The sequence below is a fragment of the Rhinolophus sinicus genome, linkage group LG10 (genome assembly GCF_036562045.2).
Source record: "Rhinolophus sinicus isolate RSC01 linkage group LG10, ASM3656204v1, whole genome shotgun sequence".
Lineage (NCBI taxonomy): Eukaryota > Metazoa > Chordata > Mammalia > Chiroptera > Rhinolophidae > Rhinolophus > Rhinolophus sinicus.
In genome coordinates, this window is record NC_133759.1 from 38,952,978 (window position 1) to 38,972,539 (window position 19,562).

General features: G+C 46.5%; 2 protein-coding genes across 9 annotated transcripts in view; one reads left to right on the plus strand and one right to left on the minus strand.

The window, feature by feature from the left end:
• Positions 1-6,728: 6,728 nt before the first annotated feature.
• Positions 6,729-13,620, minus strand: LOC141567341 (uncharacterized). Its single transcript, XM_074314086.1, has 3 exons — positions 13,552-13,620; positions 13,046-13,402; positions 6,729-12,804 (listed from the first exon to the last, which is right to left on the minus strand). The coding sequence occupies exons 1-3, from the start codon at positions 13,618-13,620 to the stop codon at positions 12,424-12,426; spliced, it is 807 nt and encodes a 268-aa protein (XP_074170187.1). The 3' UTR covers positions 6,729-12,423.
• PXYLP1 (2-phosphoxylose phosphatase 1) overlaps positions 12,521-19,562 on the plus strand; it is a 65,384-nt gene continuing 58,342 nt past the window's right edge. The window contains exons 1-3 of one of the 8 annotated variants that reach the window (XM_074312931.1): positions 12,528-12,654; positions 13,184-13,254; positions 13,835-14,545. The gene's annotated coding sequence lies outside the window, so the exon portion shown is untranslated. Of the gene's footprint in view, positions 12,664-13,183; positions 13,255-13,314; positions 14,546-19,562 lie in introns of those variants that run through there. The other 7 variants (XM_074312930.1, XM_074312932.1, XM_019747390.2 and 4 more) reach the window with 7 other exon arrangements.

A 19,562-nucleotide genomic window follows, 5' to 3' on the forward strand; every position in this document is an offset into this window, starting at 1 on the left:
ACACATTTGCTCTCCTTGGGTTCAAGTAACACCCTGCTTGGGACTAACTGCAGTCTTTAAATTCTTCCCTATTTTTGTTTTCTTTTTTGATGTTGAAGTAGTGTGACTTGCAGTAAATTGCAAAAAGTGCACTAGTTATAATTGGTAGCAAATGAATTTTTGCACATGAATACATTTATGTAGCCACCACCAGATCATGGTAACATATATATCAAGCCCTAGAAGTCTCTTCTATGCCCTTTCTCAGTCAACATCCCTGCCCTGAGGTCACCTCTACTCCGACCTATATCACCGTTAGTTTTGCCTGTTCTTGAACTTCATATGAATGGAATGACAGAGTACGTACCCTTTTGTGTCTGATTCTTTTCATTCATTGTACGGTCTGTGGGATTCCTCCACGTTGTGTACGTACCAGTACTTTATTCCTTTTTACTGACATGTAATAGTCCACTGTATGGCTATCCAGGCTTTTATCCATTCTCCTGTTGATGGACATTTGGGTTGTTTTCAGTTTGGGGCCCTAATGGAAAAGGCTGTGAGGAACATTCTTATGTATGTCTTTTCCAGGTATATGCACTCATTTCTCTTGAGTATGTGTACCTACAAATGGGATTTCTGGATCATGGAGTAGGTATTTATCTTCAGTAAACACTGCCAATCAGTTTTCCAAAACTGAACCACTTTAATTTTTTGAACCACTTTAATTGAACCTCAAACTGTATTTAAACGGCCTGAAAACCTTAGTTACTGGACTGATGGCTCCTAAAGGTGAACTCATAGGTGTTGTGGAGTAAATAAGAGAAACGCCAGAACCAATAGACCTGAAAATCACAGCAAGAACATAGGTGTGCCCACCTGGTATAAGTGTGGGTCAATAGGATGTCATCAATGCCATATATAATGAACAGTGCCTCCCTGGGCCACCAGAAACTGTGGAATCCAGGTAAGGCCTGGGATGGGCTCCTCAGGCTCCTCAGAATGATGTCTTTCAGTGTTTGGCTCACAGTAGCCATACTCACAGGAAACTGATGTACCCCCTCCCCCAGAAGGGCGCATATTCATAGCAGTAGGGTCCTGATATGGAATCAGGAAGGTTCTCAATGTGTCAATGTGCTGAGAAGGGAAAGCCTTAATCATGCATCTGCTTAGGAAGCATGGATCCTGAACCAGAGAGTTCTGAAATAATGTCCCACCCCAGGACTGAGGTCCCTTTCCAATGGCAGGACTGCCCAGGATCCCCTCTATTCAAGGTCTCTCTTCTTTTGACAATAATATAGTTTTCTCTCTGAATCCCAGGTTTTCTCTGCTACCCACCCTCTCTCTGCTGCTGACTTTTTGAGATGGGTTCATGTTTCTGAATTAGTTGTAGTCTCTCTATGCTAATCTGGTCAGCCTAAGAGACTTCCTCCGTGGATTTCATTCATCAGATCTGAGCGTTCTGGGGTCTCGCTATAGTACTTTCCATAAGAGTTTGCTTTAGAACAGATGGAGTTTCTATCCCCTTTGTGACATATGAATCCAGCAGGAAAATAGACACGCAAGTCAAGAGTTTAGCAGATCGGGTTGGACCAGGAATCAGATTTGGTAAATAAAAAAAAGTGGGTAAAATCATTCAGGGTATATAAAGCAGAAAGCTGAGAAGTTAATCTTGAGGAACACATCAAAATTTTAAGGCAGAGAGGGTAGAGAAGCAGGACCTAGAAAGAACCACATACTTTTTGAAAATAAAAACATATTCTTCAATCCTGCCAACATGTAATAGTTAGTCAACATGTTTGAATAATTTTTTCAGAAGGTTTGGTGCTATTAGTATTGGCACCTAGGAGAGCTTCCCTATGAATTGGTCACCAGAAAGATTTTGGACCAGATTCTGAGGTTTCTGATTGTCCACTCTGACCACATCCAACTCAGAGAATGCTTTGAGGGAATCTCTTAGATTCTGCTTCCTCAAGACTGAGAAGCAAAGGTCACCTGGACATCCCCCCAGCAAAACTGAGATGTGTGATTGCATAAATGAGAGCTCAAGAGTAGTGGAGAAGACGGTGCTTTAGGGAAGGTACCCAACGTAGTGCGCAGAACAAAGATTAGAGTCTATGAGGATGGAGGCCATGTCTGCCTTGTCTCTAGTTTTCTGTTGCAATATCTGGCTCTGTTTGGTGCTCAACAGATATTTATTGAATGGATAGATGGGTAAATAGATGGATGGATGATGGATGGGCAGTGGATGGATGACTGAGTGGATGGATGAATTGAGTGGGTAAATGGATAGGTAAGGAGATGGATGGAGAGCAGGGTGAGGTTTCAGTCACTTGTCTGGCAATATGGTTAAGTTTGCTTCCCTCCCCTCTCCTGTGGCCCAAACTAGCAGGACCCAGTAAGAAAATATAAAGGGACTTTGCTTAATCTCTTGAACTTTGGGGATAATAATACAGATTTCTCTTTCAAAACTAAGATTGATGTTTCTTTAGCAAAAATATTGTACATGTGGAACTTAAACCTTACCAAAAAATAAGGTTGAGGGATTAATAATAGATGTGACTATAAGACTTCTAATATATTTATACAGCCTCTACAAAAACACAGCAGAGTACCACTCAAAAACAAACCAAAAAACCAGCATCTCAATGGCATTTGAAACATTTTAAGTTAGCAGTAACGGGCCCCATATAATTTATTCACAAGAAATATTTTCAGGATATTCCTTTTCTGAAATTTCAAAAAGATATTTATAAACGAAAGGGGGGGGAAAGGATTTCATCCACTATGCATCTACTTGTGTTACTGCAAATACTGTGTATCTGAGAAGCACTGTTTTTCATCAGCTTTATCCCACGCAAATATTCAGAGCCTTTGTGACGTTGTGGTCAGTGTCCCCAAGTCACAAATGGAGTGACTCACCATTTTTCCTACCTCCATTCTAACGGCTCCTGAGAGTGAAAAAAGGACCCAGAGGTCCAGCCACATAGACCAGCACTTTGAACTAGAGGGACGTAAAGTTGAGGATGGATTCCTGGACCTACCCTATCTACTTCACAAGGTTCCTGGAAGAATCTCTGAAGAAAAATAGATGAGAGGCTCTTTGTCACTTTCCAGGCCTTGTGTAGCTTTACAATTCTTGTTGTGGGTGTTAGATAAGAATCATTCTTTCAGAGACTCTTATGTGCAGGTCAGATCATATCAGTCACCTGTTCAGAAGCCTCTGGCACCTCCTCTCACATGGCGAATATGAGCAGAGGCCTCCCCATGACCTACAGGCCCATCTGTGATCTGACCCCACTCATTCTCTGAATTCATCTCTTACAATAGTCCCTGTATTAACTGGGACTCAACTTGCCCAGCTTGATTCCACCCCAGAACCTTTGGACTTGCTGTTCCCTCTGCCCAGAATACTCTTGCCTTTGATATTTCCGCTTCTTCAATTCTCTGCTCAAATGCTTCCTCCTCACAGAGAACCTTCCTCACCAGCCCTGTCTAAAATACCATCCACCTCCTGCTCTATTCCTTCGCCCTAATCTCTTTCTTTTCATGACAATAATTTATTAATTTATTTATTGTCTGTCTCCTCAGCTAGAAGAGAATGTCCACGAAGGCAGGGAATTGTCTTTCTAGTTCACTGGTGCATCCATGACACTTGGAACATCAGTGGATGCTTGTGTTAGCTATGTATTGCAGTGCAATAAATCATCACAGAAGTAGTGGCTTAGAACAACACACATTTATCATCTCGGAGTCTGTGTGGGTCAAGATTCTGAGCTTGGCTTAGCTGAGTCCTCTGCCTCAGGACTTCTCATAAGGCTGCAATCAAGGGGGTAGCCAGGGCTGGAGTCCCACCTGAAGGTCTAACTGGGGAAGAATTGACTTCCAAGCTCATGTGGTTGTTGGCAGGATTCAGTTCCTTGTGGGTTGTTGGACTGAGGGTTTCAGTTCCTTTCTGGCTGAAAGGAACTGGGGTCTGCCCTCAGTTGCCAAGGGCAGGGGTCTCTCCATTGTGTAGCTCACAACATGGCATCTTGTTTCATCAGAGCCAGTGAGGGGGAGAGTTTTCTAACAAGACAGAAGTTACATTTTATGAAATTTAATTGTAGAAGTGTCATCTCATCAGCTTTGCCATATTCTATTGATTAGAAGCAAGTCCAGGTCCTGCCCACACTCAAGAGGAGAGGTGCTCACCAGTGTGAGCACCAGGAAGTGGGGATCATTGGAGGCCATTTTAGAGTCTAGCCGCCATATTATTTGCTCAATAAATACTGAATACGATTCAATCCAATTGTCAAAGCATGACACTGGGAAAAGAGAGCAGAAAGATTCAAGATTCTTGCAATTCATCTCTTGCACTATGTAAAACTACTGTGAAATTTACTTATTCCCTTCCCAGCTTCCCTCTGATGCTTTGTGACAAGACTGATCTATTTGCCCACTTGGGCTTTGAGGATTCACTCAGCAGAAGTGACCCACACACCACCCAGGCCTTCAAGAATCTACAACCCAAAGATCATCAGTCACAGAGCTTATTCCTTATCCACCAGGATCTCCAGAATCGGTGAGTTGCATCTTTATTTATTCAGTATTGGAAGTGGCGTTCTTCTTGAATGGGCACTTTGCATTTAAGAGGTCTTGCTGCTAGCCAAGTTAATAATGCATCTAATAAAAAGAAAGAAAGAAACACATTGTTCAGTTGGGTAGATCTTATTAATATGATTCAATTTTAAAAGGGCCATTACTTCAGAGTCTTGATGTCTGGGATGCTGTTAAAGAAGAATCTTTTTTTTTTTTAAGAGCCATCATGACAACAGAGAAATCCCCACAGCACTGTCTGAATCAATTATAGATTGGTCCACATAGGGGACTGGAACACATCCAGCTGATTGGGAATTCTTTTCTGTCTCCTTTGGCGAAAGCCCTGGCTTGTTGTCCAGAGTGAGCAGGAGGCCCAAATGTATCAATATTCACTGATGAAGCCATTGCTATTCATTAACAGTGACTTGATCAGCAGACAGTTATTGATCGCCAGGCTTGTGCAAAGCACTCTGGGGGATTCAGAGAGTCATCTGAGGAGGTGACAGGCCCACTGCAGTGACAAGTCACAGCCACTCGAGGCAGCAGGAGCCCCGTGGGACTGATCTCCGAGTGGTGCAGACCCTGTTCAGGGACCTGCAACCTCCACAAAAGACTCTGGTGCAGAATCATGATGTCATGATGTACATGCTGGACAGTTCTGTCCTGCGAGAGGGTTCCTGGTCTGTGGGAGAGGGCTGCACTAATGAGAGGCCTGAGACAGGGTGGGGGGAAACCTGTCCTGGGCCTTAATTTTATACAGACTCAACCGCCAAATTGCTGGGTCACCTTGGGCACGTCACTTGACCTCTCTAGCCATTACTGTTATCCTTTACATGAAATGGGATTATCGGGGGTTTTTTCCTGCTGAACCTGCAGTGATCGTATTGCAGTCTGTTGCTTCTTTGACCATATGTCTTCCCAGACAGACCCTGGGAGCTGCTCCGGCAGTGACAATTCATTGTTGTCTTTGAGGTACCCCGCACAGTGTTGGGCATGTCCCGGGCACTCGATAAATGAATGAATGGGGATTGGAAGCTTCTTGTAGCCACTCCATTCGTTGTCCACCCCTCTACACTGCCACTATGCTGGCCTCGCAGTCTTCCAAAGGGACCAGGGTCAATCCCACCTTTGGTTCTCCAGGACACTATGGAACACCCAGCTGTCCCAGGCCTGCTTCCCATCCCACCCCGACACACAAACTCAACTTCTCTGCTTGGGCCATTTGACAACCCAGGGAGGGTTCAAGGGAATGGGATGGGGTGTTGGAGCCAGGAACGATGGGCAGGGAGAAGAGAGCAGAAGAGAGAGGGGTTACGGATGTTTAGCTCCCTGCTGCCTCTAAGATGTGTGAGAATATGCTGGTGCTCTGGGCATGGAGGGAACAGCTAGAACACTAGCTAGTTAGATCTAACGCTGCTTTAGTTTCTTGGGTTGAAGGGATCTTTTGGGTGCTCACGCAAGGCAGGTAAGCAGATTTCTGACATCCAGGCTTACATAGACCGGGAAATAGTTGGTGTTTCCACCAGCCGGAGAGGAAAAACTTTATAATACATGGGGAATTCGTTAAAGTACTCAGAAGGGTATTATTTCAGTAGAAGGGTAAAACCAGCTATAGACTTCAGGTTGCTCTAGTCCCACATAACAAAGTTTAAAAGTAAAACTTGCAAAGATAAAAAGATTTCTAAGTAACTTTTATGTCCTAGAAAAAAGTGTTTAAATATTTTTTTAAATACAAGAATAAGAAAAAAATAAAACTTTTTGCTCTCTAAAAATACATTGCTATGAAAATAAAAATGCAAAGCATAGGCTGGGAGAAAATATTTGTGAAATGTATATCTGACAAAGACTTGCATCTAAAATATATAAACAGCACTTACAACTCAATAATAATAATAAGACAAACAACCCTATTAAATTGTTAAAAGATTTGAACAGACACTTCACCAAAGAAGATATACAGATGACAAATAAGCACACGAAAAGATACTCAATACCATTAAACATTGGTGAAATGCAAATTAAAACCACACTGCAATACCACTACATACCCACCAGAATGGCTAAAATTTAAAATACTGCCCACATCAAGTGTCTGTAAGGCTATAGAGCAACAGAAACTCTCATATGCAGCTGGAGAGAATGTAAAATGGTATAAGCACTCTGGAAAACAGTTGGGAAGTTTCTTAAAAAGTTAAGCATATGTCTACCAGATGACCCAGCCGTGTCATTCCTAGATAGTTACCTAAAAGCAATGAAAGCATGTGCCCACTGGTACAAGTACCCACACTGGTACACGAATGTTCATACCAGCTTTATTTGTATAGCCCAAACTGGAAACATCCCAAATGTTCATCAATAGGTGAACTGAGAAACAAACTGTGGTGTGTTTTTACAATGGAACAATATTCAGCAGGAAAACAAATTATTGATACATGAATCAGCATGGATGAATCTTTAAAAAAATGATGCTAAGTAAGTGTAAAAGTCCAGCAAAAAAAAGCATACATACTGTGTGATTTCATTTATATAAAATTCTAGAAAATGCAAACTACTCTATAGTGATAGACTTTAGGTCAGTGGTTTGGACTATGGGGGTGATGGAGAGAATCAAAGTGGGCAAATTGGAGGAATATTTAAGAAGGACGTAATTAGCAAGACTTGGGAAAGGACTAGACATGAGGGATGAGGAAGAGAGGGATATCTCCCATGTCTCTAGTTTGAAGACCAGGAAAAGCAGCAGAAGTGTGTTTTCTAAGATAGGAAACACCAGGTCTGAACATCAAATAAAGTATTCAATTTTAATAGGATGGAGTTTGTGGAGGTTCAGGTGGAATCACTGAGTAAGCAATTGGATGTTCTGATCTGTCGCTCAGAGAGGCCTGGGTGGAGGCAAAGGAACTCAGAACCCAAGTCATCTCAGCCAGGGTTCCAAAATATAAGTAACCTGAGTACACTGAGAGAAGGGGTGACTCCAACTGGCTTTGGAAGGCAGCTTCCAAAAAAATTCAACCTGACTATAAGATAAATGTATTCAGCTCCTCTCTGGACAATACTGAGATTGTCTTTTCATTAATGGTTTGATATAGATATAGATACAGACATAGATATATAGAGATATAGAGATATATATAGATATCAGTATATATTATAGATATATATAGATATTAACATATATAGATGTAGATACAGATATAGATATATAAAGATATAGAGACATATATATATATATATATAAATATATATGTTATATATATAAACAGATATAGATATATAGATATAGATATAGTAGAGAAAACACCGTAGCATAGTGAAAAGGGCCCTGAAGTATTTAGTAAGCCTAGATGCTAGTCCCGGCTCTCTCGTTATGTCACTGTGATTGATTTAGAACAAGTAGATTACTCCTTCTATTCCTTGTTTTCTCTGGCCACAGAATTCTGCATTTACTTTCTTTCAGCATTTTAAAGCTGTTTTCAGACTTCCATCTTTTCTGTATTGGGTCCTAACTGGAAGTCTGGTGTGTTATCTGGGCCCCACCTCTTTCATGAACATAGAATTCAGGTTTTTGTCTCCCAAGTAGCTATGAAACTTCAGAAAGCTCCACCAGTTTCCCAGTCTCCTCTTGTCTCCTTTCTGATTGGCTTCTAATTGTAAAATGAGAGGATGGACTTTTGGCTCATTCATCCATTCATCCAATTTTTATAAAGCATGTGCTAGGTACTGGTGTAGATGAAATAGCCCGAATCATTATTGTCCTTTTATTCTTTCTCAATGAGATTTGTGTGAGTTCATCTAGTGCTTGTTCGTTTCTTTTTTCCTTAGAAACATCTTTCGGTTGGGCTCAGAGTTTAGAGGACAAAGATGACCATTTAGATCTATGATTCAGCAAATTACTCCAGTTCTTTGGGATTTTTGGGGGCGGCTTAAGGTCAGGTTTAGGAGCCATCTCTTATTTTTATTTAACGTAGTTATTTTGTGTTCTGTTCTTCCGGATTTGCTTTGTAATTAAATTTTACCTAGATAGATGATAAAATGAGTTTTCCTTCCCTAGTTGCTCTCAGGAGGGGAAGGGGCTAGTATAATAAGCTAACTGGGGGTGGGGAGAAGGGATTGCAGCTGGTAGCTGGGAAAAGGAATCATGCATACATAAGTAATAGAGAACAGACCACCCTGGAGCGGGGAGGCTTGGATTACAGTATTTTTTTTTTAATGCATGTGTTAGGGAAGAGAGTCCAGCATTTTTTGCAAGAACTCAAGAAATGACCTTTAGCCTTTTGCAAGATATTTATTAGGTAGGTACAAAAGTGATTGCGGTTTAAAATGTTAAAAAACTTTTTTTTTTTTTAAATTGCAAAAACCACAATTACTTTTACATGAAACTAATATCTCCCTCAGGCCTGGGCTTGCCAAGAAGGGCGTGGAAGCATGCATGGGACAATGTTATATCTTTCTATCTCTTTATATCTTCATTTGATAGTCTCTACTATATTGACATAAATTTATTACGGATAATTTTTATTTTCACCTTGATTTTTATGTACTTTGTATTTTTCCAAGTTTCCACAAGGAGTCGGCACTTCTTTTATAATTAGAGAAACAAAATCCATGGTAAATGGAATTTTAAAATAATATTTGTAACCTAGATACTGTGATGGATGCAAAAGAAATGTTTTGTGCAGATGGATAATTCTGTTGTAAGACAGGATTGCCTGGTCCACAAAGCACCCCACTCCCTCCCCCAGGGCTCCCTGGTATTGGCACCTCAGGCTCTGATCCAGACACTTGTCTTCCCCCCATAGTCAAGTCCCTCTAACGGTGGCAACAGAAGCCCATTGTTTCTCTAAGTCCATAGCACAAACCAAAGGAGACTGTGCAAATACTTTCTCAATTTTTGCTCAATTTTTGCTTGAAATTGAATTGAAGATGGGCACCTGCTCCCTGGCCATTCTCTGTCTAGGCAAAGATTGCTTGTGTAAAATGACAGCTAATGTTGCCTCGCAGAATATGCATAACTTGGGTGAGCCTGGGCCTATTTTTGTAAGATGGGAGGGTTCAGCTTTTAATGATTTTTGAGAGTTTCCCTGGGGGCCAAGATGTGTATTTGGAAAACACTACGGAGCAGGCTGGGAATAGACTGGGAAGACCATGGTTGTGAGGCAAAGGCACTGCACTTTTTCCTTTATACTGTTTTACAGTCGGCGATGGGCATACTTGTCCTTCTATCAGATGAACAATGATGATGGTTACTATTTTGCAGTAACCAATGTGCCAGGAATTATGCTATAGGCTTGGACTGCTCAAGACTCTTTTGTTTGCAAGTGACAGAAAAACCAATTCTAATTTGCTTGGGAGAAAGCGGGGGATTTATTGGACATGTAATTGAAAAATCCAGGCCCTGGTTTCAGGAATGACAGAAAGCTGCCTATCTCTTGACTCTGCTTTCCTGTAGGTTTGCTACAATCTCTGGCATAGACCCTCCCCAGGTGCTGGCCAGATGGCCACCGGATGCCTCAGGTCAACATCCTATCTCCTCAATAACCACAAAGGAAAGAGGTTTGATGGGAGTAATGGTCTTGAGATGCTTCCCGTATATGTTTTCCCTATAGGAACCTTTTCCTGTAGCCCCTTCCTCCTTTATGGCTCAGCCCTGAGGTGTTATTGCCCAAAGGGGCAGGGCAGGGTGGGTACCACTCAGAACACAAAATCCACACAGAGGAGGAAGGAGACATCTCCTTCAGAATGGAAGGTGGCATAGAAGCCCTAGGGAATAGGGAATGTGAGGAAAGAGACTGGAGAGAATGAGTCTAGGCAGAGCACATGTGGGTTCCCAGAGGGGCCTGAGGCCACCTCTGGGCCAGGTTTTCACCTAGGGAGGCGTATGGTATAAAGTCAGAAATCCCAGGTATGTTGAGGAGGAAGCTGAAAGCAGCAATGGCCTGTGCCCCACTTCCTGTTTGGAACTCTGCCCCAGAATGCCTCGGGCCAACACAGGAGGGCTGCAGCAAAGTGAAATGCTGGTGTGGTGTATTTTGTGGGTTCCAAATGGTGCCTCTGAGTCACCTACAGTCCCCCTGTGATAGAGAAGGGATCCTAGAGCAGCCACATGTTCCCTGTGGGGCATGAAAAAGTAGCTGAGAAAGAGGGAACGACTCAACATGGGGTCACAGTTTCTGGGAGAACAAGATGGACAGGTGACCGAATCCTGCCAATCTGAGTCAGGCCCAAGCCTTGTGGGAATGGTCGGCAAAGAAGCTGTTTTTCTGCTGGATTTATTGCTGGGAAGTTGTGAGCCTGGATCTGCTGGGGTCTCACATGGGGCCTGGGAGTATAGCTCACATGGAAGGAAGGGAAACTGAGAGATGGAGACTCCCTGAAGTCTTTAGTCTCTAGAATTCAATCCAGGCTTGAAGCACATGTGCCCTGGGCTTTTCATTTACATAAGCCAATCAATTCTTTTTTTATTTAAGCAAGTGTGAATTGGGTTGTTTGTCATTTACAGCAGAAGGTGCCCTAACTAACCCATATTGGGAAGAGGGAGGCAGCACCAGCCCAGGCATAGAGCCTGGAATTAGTGAGAGGACAATCAAGAGGAGCCTGTAGATGGACATGTTGGGTGGGATGGGGTGAACTGAGAGACATGTAGGAAAGTCTGGGGTGATGTTAAAGGTGAGGGAAAGATTTCGTGCTGGGAGATACATGGTTCAGGGACTGGGTGGGCTTGTGTCAGCAGTCAGGGCAGGAAGAAGCTGAGGACAGTGTGGCCTTAGGGGAATGTAGTGAGAAGAGCAGGTTAGCAGGGTTTGGAAGCAAACATTGACTGGACATTCAGCCTTCAGGTGAGGAAGGTATCCCAGGTGGCTGGGAAAATGGTGAGACCACAGGGTAGGTGGGGTTAGGAGCTGCGAAGAGAGAATTTGGTGCAAGACATGCTGATTTGAGATGGAAAACCAGAGAGTAGGTAGAAATACGGGTAAAATATCTGGATATAGTGGGTAGATAGGGAGTTATCAATACAGGAGTGAAATTAGAGGCCAAACGACTAGCTCCTCTAGAAAGTGTGCCTGGAAGTAAATACTGATGAGTGTCTCTTTTGCTGGAGGCCAGTTGTGCTGGGGCTCGCTGTAGACCTCGAACTGACACCACAGACCTCTCTGACAATCGCAGTTGGTCAGATTATCTCCCACAGAGAAATCATGTAGGAATCACCACCAGCTGGAGGTATCACACAAATGAGGTATCAAATCAAGTGAAACTCTCAGACGCCTCACAAGAGTTGTAGAAATCTGTCAAGCGCTTCAGTGACTTGTTCCGAGGAAGCATCGGGGCTGGGAGAGAGGCTGCGCGGACTGCAACCTCCGAAGGGCACCCGCAGACCATCCTGAGACAGAGCATCAGCGAGGTCTCCAGTTGACACACCGGGCCGGATGTGGTCGGCGCCGGAAGAGAAGCGTGGAGCAGGCTGAAGGCGGGGCGGTGGGGGCGGGGGGGCTGGCACGGTGGCGAGAATCGTGACATTTTGGGGTCCACACGGCAGTGGGAACCGGGCGGTAGCGGACTCCAAACACGCTCATCCAGCCCAGCGCCGGGACCAGAGTGGCGTCGGGCCAGGTATACGGCCCAAAGTCGCCCACACTAGGGCCCCGGGCCCGGGCCGGATCTGGGTACTCCTGCCTAAGTGAGCGTCCATGCAGTCCATGATCCCAAGTCTGGCGTTGTGAGGCGCGCAGCAGCCCTGCGCGCATGTGGCCGCGGTCACTGTACACTGGGGTGCCTGTGGCCGTAGCTTTTGCCGGCCGGGTTCTCTGCAGATTGGCCCGTCTCTGGGGGCTGTGTTTGGCCTCAAGGACTCAGCGTCCTCTCCATAACCCCTCATGTGCCCTTCTCCCCAACCGGACCGCCCCGCCTCGGCGCCTCTGGGGCGGAGCTCAAAGGCGCCTGGTGCCCGGTGGGCTGAGCCCGGAGAGCGGCGAGATCAGCAGGGGGCGCTGTGGGCTGTTGCGCTGTCCCGTGGTCCGTGCGCGCGGCCCTCGCCTCCCCTCGCGGCGAGCGCAGAATAGGGCGCGCAGCAGCGGAGCTGGGCCCCGGCCGGGACCATGGGCGGTGAGCACGGTGCGGGCTGGGGCCCAAGTGGTCACCGTTGGGGATGAGCGGCGCGGAGACTCCAAGCGGGCAGGCGTCCCAGGGTCTGGAGTTGGGAGACAGGGGGAGTCCTCTGGACGCCCCGAGGCCGGGGCGACCCGGCAGTGTCTCCTGTGGGAGAGTGGTGGCGGGGCTGGGGTCGGCTTCCGAGTACTGGTCGGAACCCCGCAACTAAACGCCCCCCTGCATCCCCGCGCCCTCCTCAAATCCCAGGCCCCCGACTCCCTTCCTGCCCCAAGCCACCACCACCCCCCGCACCCCCTGTCCTAGCCCCCCGCCGCCTCTCCAAGCCCCAGCACCCTCGAACCCGTCCTGCGATTCCGCCGCCTTCTTCCCAAGCCCTCGCCCTCACCTCCGGGTGGGCGCCTCGCCCACCCCCGCTGCCTCCCGCCTCCACACCTCCAGCCCCGCGCCTCTCCTGCCTCGCCCGCCTCCACCCCGCGTCCCCGCCCCTCCAACCCGCTCCTGTTCGGCCCCCGCCCTCCTGTAGTGGGATTCCAGCCCGCACTCGAGCTCCCGGAACCCCCCTTCCCAGGCAGTTCCGAACCCTCTCGTCTCCAGGTAAGAAGGCGGCGGCAACTTTTCCGTGGCCTTTCTGGGGGTGGGGCTGGCTCCTCCTGGCAGCTACCTGCGTGGGGCGTCTGCGGGTGTCCCGGGGCCCCGCGTAGGGCCGCTCCGTGCGCAGGCTGACGTGCCTGGAAGACTCAGGCTAGGACTGCGTGGTTCCAACCGCACGGCGTTGCTTTAGCTCGTGAACTTGAATATGTCGCGATCTTTTGTCACACACATACACACACAATTGCATCTGCTTAGGGCAGGTTGCTTTCTTTGTGGCTGCAGCGGTCTTTCAAGTTGTACCTGTGGATGGTTAAAGGATTCGTGGTGCAGGCGGATGTGGAGCCATATTTTCCAGCTGGGGCTCGGCATTCAGCTGTAGAGAAGGGGCTCCGTGGGGAGCGAGGCTCTTACCGCCTGGGTAGCCAGTGTCTTCGTGGGAAGGCTAGCCTGCTTTGTAAGCATTCAAAAAGTAAATCAGGACAGATGTGGAATCAGATCGGTGCGAAGGGGCAAGTGTGAGGTGGATGGCCAAGGGGACCTCAAGAGGATTTCTCAACTTGGGGACATTTGTTGCTCTTTGCAGAAGGCCCTCGGATGAAACCGAGTGTGGAGCAGACAGTGCCGAGCCCAGCCTTCCAAACGTGACGTGACTGTAGACGGGGCTTGGCAACAGCTCCTTCTTCTCAGAGGTGTTGGTGCCCAGTCTGGACATCTGTGGGAAGAGAGTTTAAAGCAGATGGTTTGACAAGCCTCCTGTTCCCTGGAGAGAGGTGGAGATGCATGGTTACAGCTTGAAAGCCAGTGCGTGAAGCTACCCCCTCCCTTCTCCTGGCTTTCATTAAGTCTTGGATTAAATTAATTGCCTACTGCAGAGAAAGGACATGCAGGGGGTACGTCTCTTTTAGGGATTAGCTCCTGGCCAGCCCACCCTCACTGATGCGTGGGAGGCTGCTTTGGGGCACCAAGGACAGGAAGGACCACCTGGCCTCTGGAGCACAGCACCCCGAGCATTTGTGAAACTGATATCCGTACCTTTTTTTTCTTTTGATTGGCTTAATAGTAATGAGCTCAATATTCCTTCACTCTTAAATAGTGAATTAATAAGTAACTAGCCCCAGGTCACACTGGGGCTCAGAATGCTTTCTCAGAGTGCCCACACATTCCTGCGGGCATCTCCTTAGCTCTCACCACTCTGCTCTGTGATGAGTTGTTGACCATCAGATGCCCAACTAGCCAGGGGAGGAGGTGGAACTATCGCTGTGGCCCCAGCACCCTGCCTGGCACCCTGTAAGTGGTAGGTACTCAGTGTTTGTCTAGTAAAAAAAGAAAAAAATGGATCCCCCTCTTGAATCCAGTCTGTCTGAGTCTATAACCCATGTTTTTCCATTGTGCTGCACTATTTTCAAAATGTCCTTAAATTAATCAAATTTCATGTGTATGTGTGTATATATACATATATTCTCATTAGAGACAAACTCATTTCTGTGTGTATTTGGGCAGAGAGATCAATTTATGGATCAGCCTCTGACAGCTGGGTCCTAACCTCAGTGGGGACTCCAGAATTTCCAGGAAGTAAAGCAGTTGTTCTTATCCCAGAATTGGGGTGAGAGGGTGATGGGCACTCTGGGATTTAAGGCTTTTTGCTGAGGGGCGAGTCCTCCACAGCTTAACCTGTAGGGCCCTGAGCTGCGGCCACAGCCCCCTTAAGCACCCCCTCATCCCTGCCCATGATGGAGGAAACACTCAGGGACACCAGCTGCCACTTGCGGAGGCCACTGGCTACTTCAGATTGCACCATCTTCACTCCAGTGGGCGCTGCCTACCCCAGATAACCACTTTCCAAGCAGAGCTCAAAGCGTCCCTTCTTGCACATTTCTGGCAATGTGGTTTGCAGCTCTGCTGGGGGGAGGGAGGCAGGTGTTTTGGGATGGTGTTTCTGGCAGAGGTGGCTGTGACCCACTGGCACATGGAGCAAAGTCCAGTTCTTCTGACTCTGTCAAAGGTCAGCTCTGGAGAATACAGCCAGAGGCTAAGGGGGCGGGATCACCCTGTGCCCCCTTTTCTCAGGAATCCGGAAAGAGCTGGAATTCAGACTGTCACTTGGAGGGGGGAACCTGCACAATCCAGTTTTACGGCTGTCATGGGCTTATCTTTCTTACCCAGACTATCTCTGTCTCCAGGTCTGGCTTTTACCCAGAATTCCTGCAGGTGGTGAAAATCTATTTTCTAGAAGAGGTTTAATTAATGCCTGCAACTTGTGAGTGAGAGAGAAAAAGAGGGAGGGAAGGAGGGTGGGAGGAACCGAGACTGACTGCTCCGGAGGTGGGTAGGCAAAAGATGGGAGAATAGCCAAGGTTCTAAAAATTCAGAGGAGATTTCAACCCTGGAACAAGGTTCTTGGTTGGTGGATTAGGACTTGCTCCCACATTCTGGTGTGGGGGTTACCATCAGGAGCAAAGTCACTACAACAGAAAAAATGGCCCTGAAATGACCTGAAATAAGGTTTCTGGGCCCCCTGTTCTGGCTTCCAGAGAGCTTTGAAAGCCAGCCGAGAGATGAGCTTAGCAAGGTGGGAGAGCACTGAGCCACTTTAAGTTTTTGAATGAGGGTTGTGCCCCTTTGGATATGGTGGCTTGAGCAACATTGGTCTGGGGGCGCCACCTCACACCTGAGATGCTGAAGGAAGGGCGAGTCCAGGTGAGTGGCTAAGGTAGAAGCAGCCAGGAGGGTCTGTGCACCTGCATTTAGGGGATGAAGAAGAGGCACCAGCTGCCTTCTGGTGGGGTGGTGGGCATTTTGACAGAAGCAGCCTCTCAGGGCCCTGTCAGAAACCTGCTCGGCAGCCTTGCAGATGGATTAGGGCCTGTGGAAGTCCATAAACCCAGAGGTACTGCAAAGCACCCATTAACCAGGAATGAATTACAGGGTCTGCTCTGAGTCCAAAAGGTAGGAGGGCCGGAGTGGCCTCACTGAGCCACAGACTCCAGCCTGCTAGCCTCCACCCTAGAACCAGCAGGCTGCCCTGAATGCCTGGGCCTGGCTTGGGGAAGCCACTGCTTTTTGGAAAGGAACATGTCAGTCAGCTTCCTTCCAGAGCATGAAGGAAGTTAATGATTAAAAAGGCACCGAGAAAAGACCTTAAAGGAGCCTTGTGGAGTGGTTCCTGCAGCCAGGAGGCCACCTGCACGTATCCTCTTGGCTGGGTTGTCCATGCGTCCCTCTGTCTCTCCCTTTCTGTCTTCCTCCCCTGCCCCAGCCCCATCCTTTTGCACTATACACACTGGTAGAGCCTCCTTTGTGCTGGTGCTCTGCGGCAGGGGAGAGTTGGGGCAACTCACACATCTAGTGGTAGCAACTGTAGAACCTCGAACATTCTGTTTGCACTGTCACTTCCCCAACATACACACATTCACGTTTCTGTATTACTAGGCATACCTTTTTTCATTTGCTTACCACTCTCTGTGCCTCTGTGTATAAACCAACGTCCTTAGAGAGAGAGCTATAATCAATAGCATAGAAACTGGAGCTTTAAAAAACAGACTGAGTTGAAAATTATTGCACCTAGTTTTGACACCCCCTCTCCCTCCTCTTCTCTCAACTCCTGTGTGTGGTTAGAGTCATCATTTATACCAAATTTACAAACAGTTTGAATACTATTTGTCCTCCCCCTCAATTATATGAATACAGGTGTCTTTCCAACCAACAAAACCACAGCTTACTTTCTTAGACCTACCTCCTTCTTGGATCCAACCCCAAACTTCAGGCCTTCAGAGCTTTAGTAATATCACTTTGAGCTTTTTACATATGAAATAAAATGCTCTTGCTTGCTAATTTTGTCATCTGCTAATATAGGAGAATCTGAAGTTGGAGAAAGACATTGACTGCCTCGTTAACTCTTTATGCTTCTAAAATGAATGTAGCAGCGGGATTAAGGTAGAGAAAAGTTTTTAAAGTTATAGTAGGAATGTCTGGAGGCTCAGAAATAATAATGGAGGGACACAATCTTACAGGAATTATTAAGCTTTAAACATTGTTACTAAAATGTGGAGAGATACATAGGAACTTCTATAGTATAGGAAAGTATAGAATTTTGACAAGTATAGATTGATTAGTATAGAAATTTTGATCTGTCATTATGTTGAAATATACTAATTATTATGATCATACATTATGCTTACATAGTACTTTTTATAAATAGGCAACTATATCCCTGATCTCATTCAATCCTTCCAGAGAGTCTGGGATCTTCTTAGAGATGGAGAAACAGGACCACAGGGGATTTAAAAGGCTTCCGCTAGAATTCACATATCTTGAACAGAGAATACAATGTAAACCTAGATATTTCTGCTACAGTTGCTTGATAACCAAATGTGGTTACATAGTTATTTGAAAATTATGGGTGGTCTCCAGCTTAGGTATTGATTTTCCTTAACAGTCAAACAAACGGCAACAATGTATGCTTAGCACCACCAGAAACCTCCTGGGAGATTCCTCCGGGTTTGGGGATGTCAGAGGTTCTCTAGTGACTTTCTAATACTGGCGTACCTGACTTTGGTTGTGCGTGCCGCACAGTGCCGTGGTTAAGAGTATAGATTCGGAAGCCAGACTGGCTTTGAATCCTGAATCTACCATTACTAGCTTTGCATCGTTGGGCTAATTACTTAACCTCTCTGTGCCTCAGTTTATTCATTTGTAAAACTGGGCTGATGACAATAATACCTACCCCCGTGTATTGTTGTGAAGCTGAAATGAGATTGTATATGACAATCTTAGAGCAGTGCCTTGCACATACTACGTACTTTAGAAAGGGTTAGTGGTTATCACTCGTCATTCATTCCCTAAACATACATTCATGTTTCCAGCAGACTGCACTAAGGCAGTGAATATAGGCAGGAAAATGGATAAGACACACACAGTGCCTGTCCTCATAGAACAGAGGACCTTCTACTTAAGTTCACAGCAAAGGACACGAATGGTAATTCAGACGTCTCTCCGTCTCTCCGCTGCTCATCTGGCTCTTGGCCATCTGTCATGGCTGTGAGACTCTGGGGTGTGGCTTAGTGTTGGCCATGGGGGGTAAGGGGACTGATGACCGTTAGCCAGTATACACTGGTATGACGTGGCCTTGCCAGCTATTTAAGACAGGTTCTCATTTGATTGGTCTGTGTCTGACATGTGCTGGTTGTTAATGATGTAATTATCACTCTTGGCTGAGGGTTGTTAGTAGGAAGTGTGATAAGAGACCATACACTCAGTATGTACTCACCGTGTTGCCAGCACAGTTCTTGGTCCTGGTCGACAAAGTACTGCCCTAGCCAGTGTTTCGGACTGCCTCTTCAGCAACCCCAGAAGCCCAAGAGACCACCAGAGACCCAGTTCTCTGGGTGAGGAATGGCATAGCTGCTCCTGAGGGCAGGCAGGGGACCCGAGGCCGAAGGCCAGAGCACCGTATTTCCTGTGTCTTCCGGCTGGTCTCTGGGAAACCGTGTTGACAGCCTTGGGTTTAATAACTGGTCCTGCAAAGGGCGGTCCTTCGTCCTCAGCGCTTGCCCTCACTGGCTCCCTGTGTCCTCCCTGTGTCATGCGGGAGCAGGCAGCCTGCCCAGCTAGCCCCTGCCGTCACCCAGCTGGCGGAGGCTTCCAGGAACAGGCCTGAGGACTAGAGAGACCTTCTGCGATTGCTGCCCCGGGAGCCTGAGCACTTCTCTGCCTTGTGAGTGTCATTCGCATGCCCTCTGCTCTGCACTGGAGTACTGTATACTAATAAGTGGCAGTCAGACTGGAAACCTGACCACCCCATTGCCTGCTTATTTTCAAACTACTGGAATTTAAAGTCAATGAGACTTTGGCTTTTGTTTTAATACTTACCCCACACTTGGAAAATAAAGAAATAGCAAGTAATGACGTTCATAAAAAAAAAAAAAAAGAACCAAAACATTTACTTGTATGTAAGCAAAACTGAATTAAAAGAAGGAAAACCTTGGGGCTGCCGGATGGCTCAGTTGATTAGAGCACGAGCTCTGAACAACAGGGTTGCTGGTTCACTTCCCACATGGGCTGTGCCCCCTGCAACGAAAGATTGAAAATGGAAACTGGGCTTGGAGCTGAGCTGCGCCCTCCACAACTAGATTGAAGGACAATGACTTGGAGCTGATGGGCCCTGGAGAAACACACTGTACCCCAATATTCCCCAATAAAGTAAAATAAAAAAACAAGGAAAACCTTTTCTCCAGTTTCCAAATGGTTCCCCTAGGTGCTCTGACTTCTCCGGTCTTGGTTGCCTGTTGATTTCCCAGGTAATCAACTGGGGT

Bases quoted from the DNA above. Each gene is read 5' to 3' on its own strand.
- LOC141567341 (XM_074314086.1), bottom strand. From the start codon at position 13,620: ATGCCGAGCCCCAGCTGGAAAATATGGCTCCACATCCGCCTGCACCAC. The intron at 13,403-13,551 runs GTACAACTTGAA...ACGCAGTCCTAG, and splicing joins AATCCTTTAACCATCCACAG to CCTGAGTCTTCCAGGCACGT. The intron at 12,805-13,045 runs GTGAGGGCGAGG...ACTCTCCCACAG, and splicing joins GGCGAGGCGCCCACCCGGAG to GAGACACTGCCGGGTCGCCC.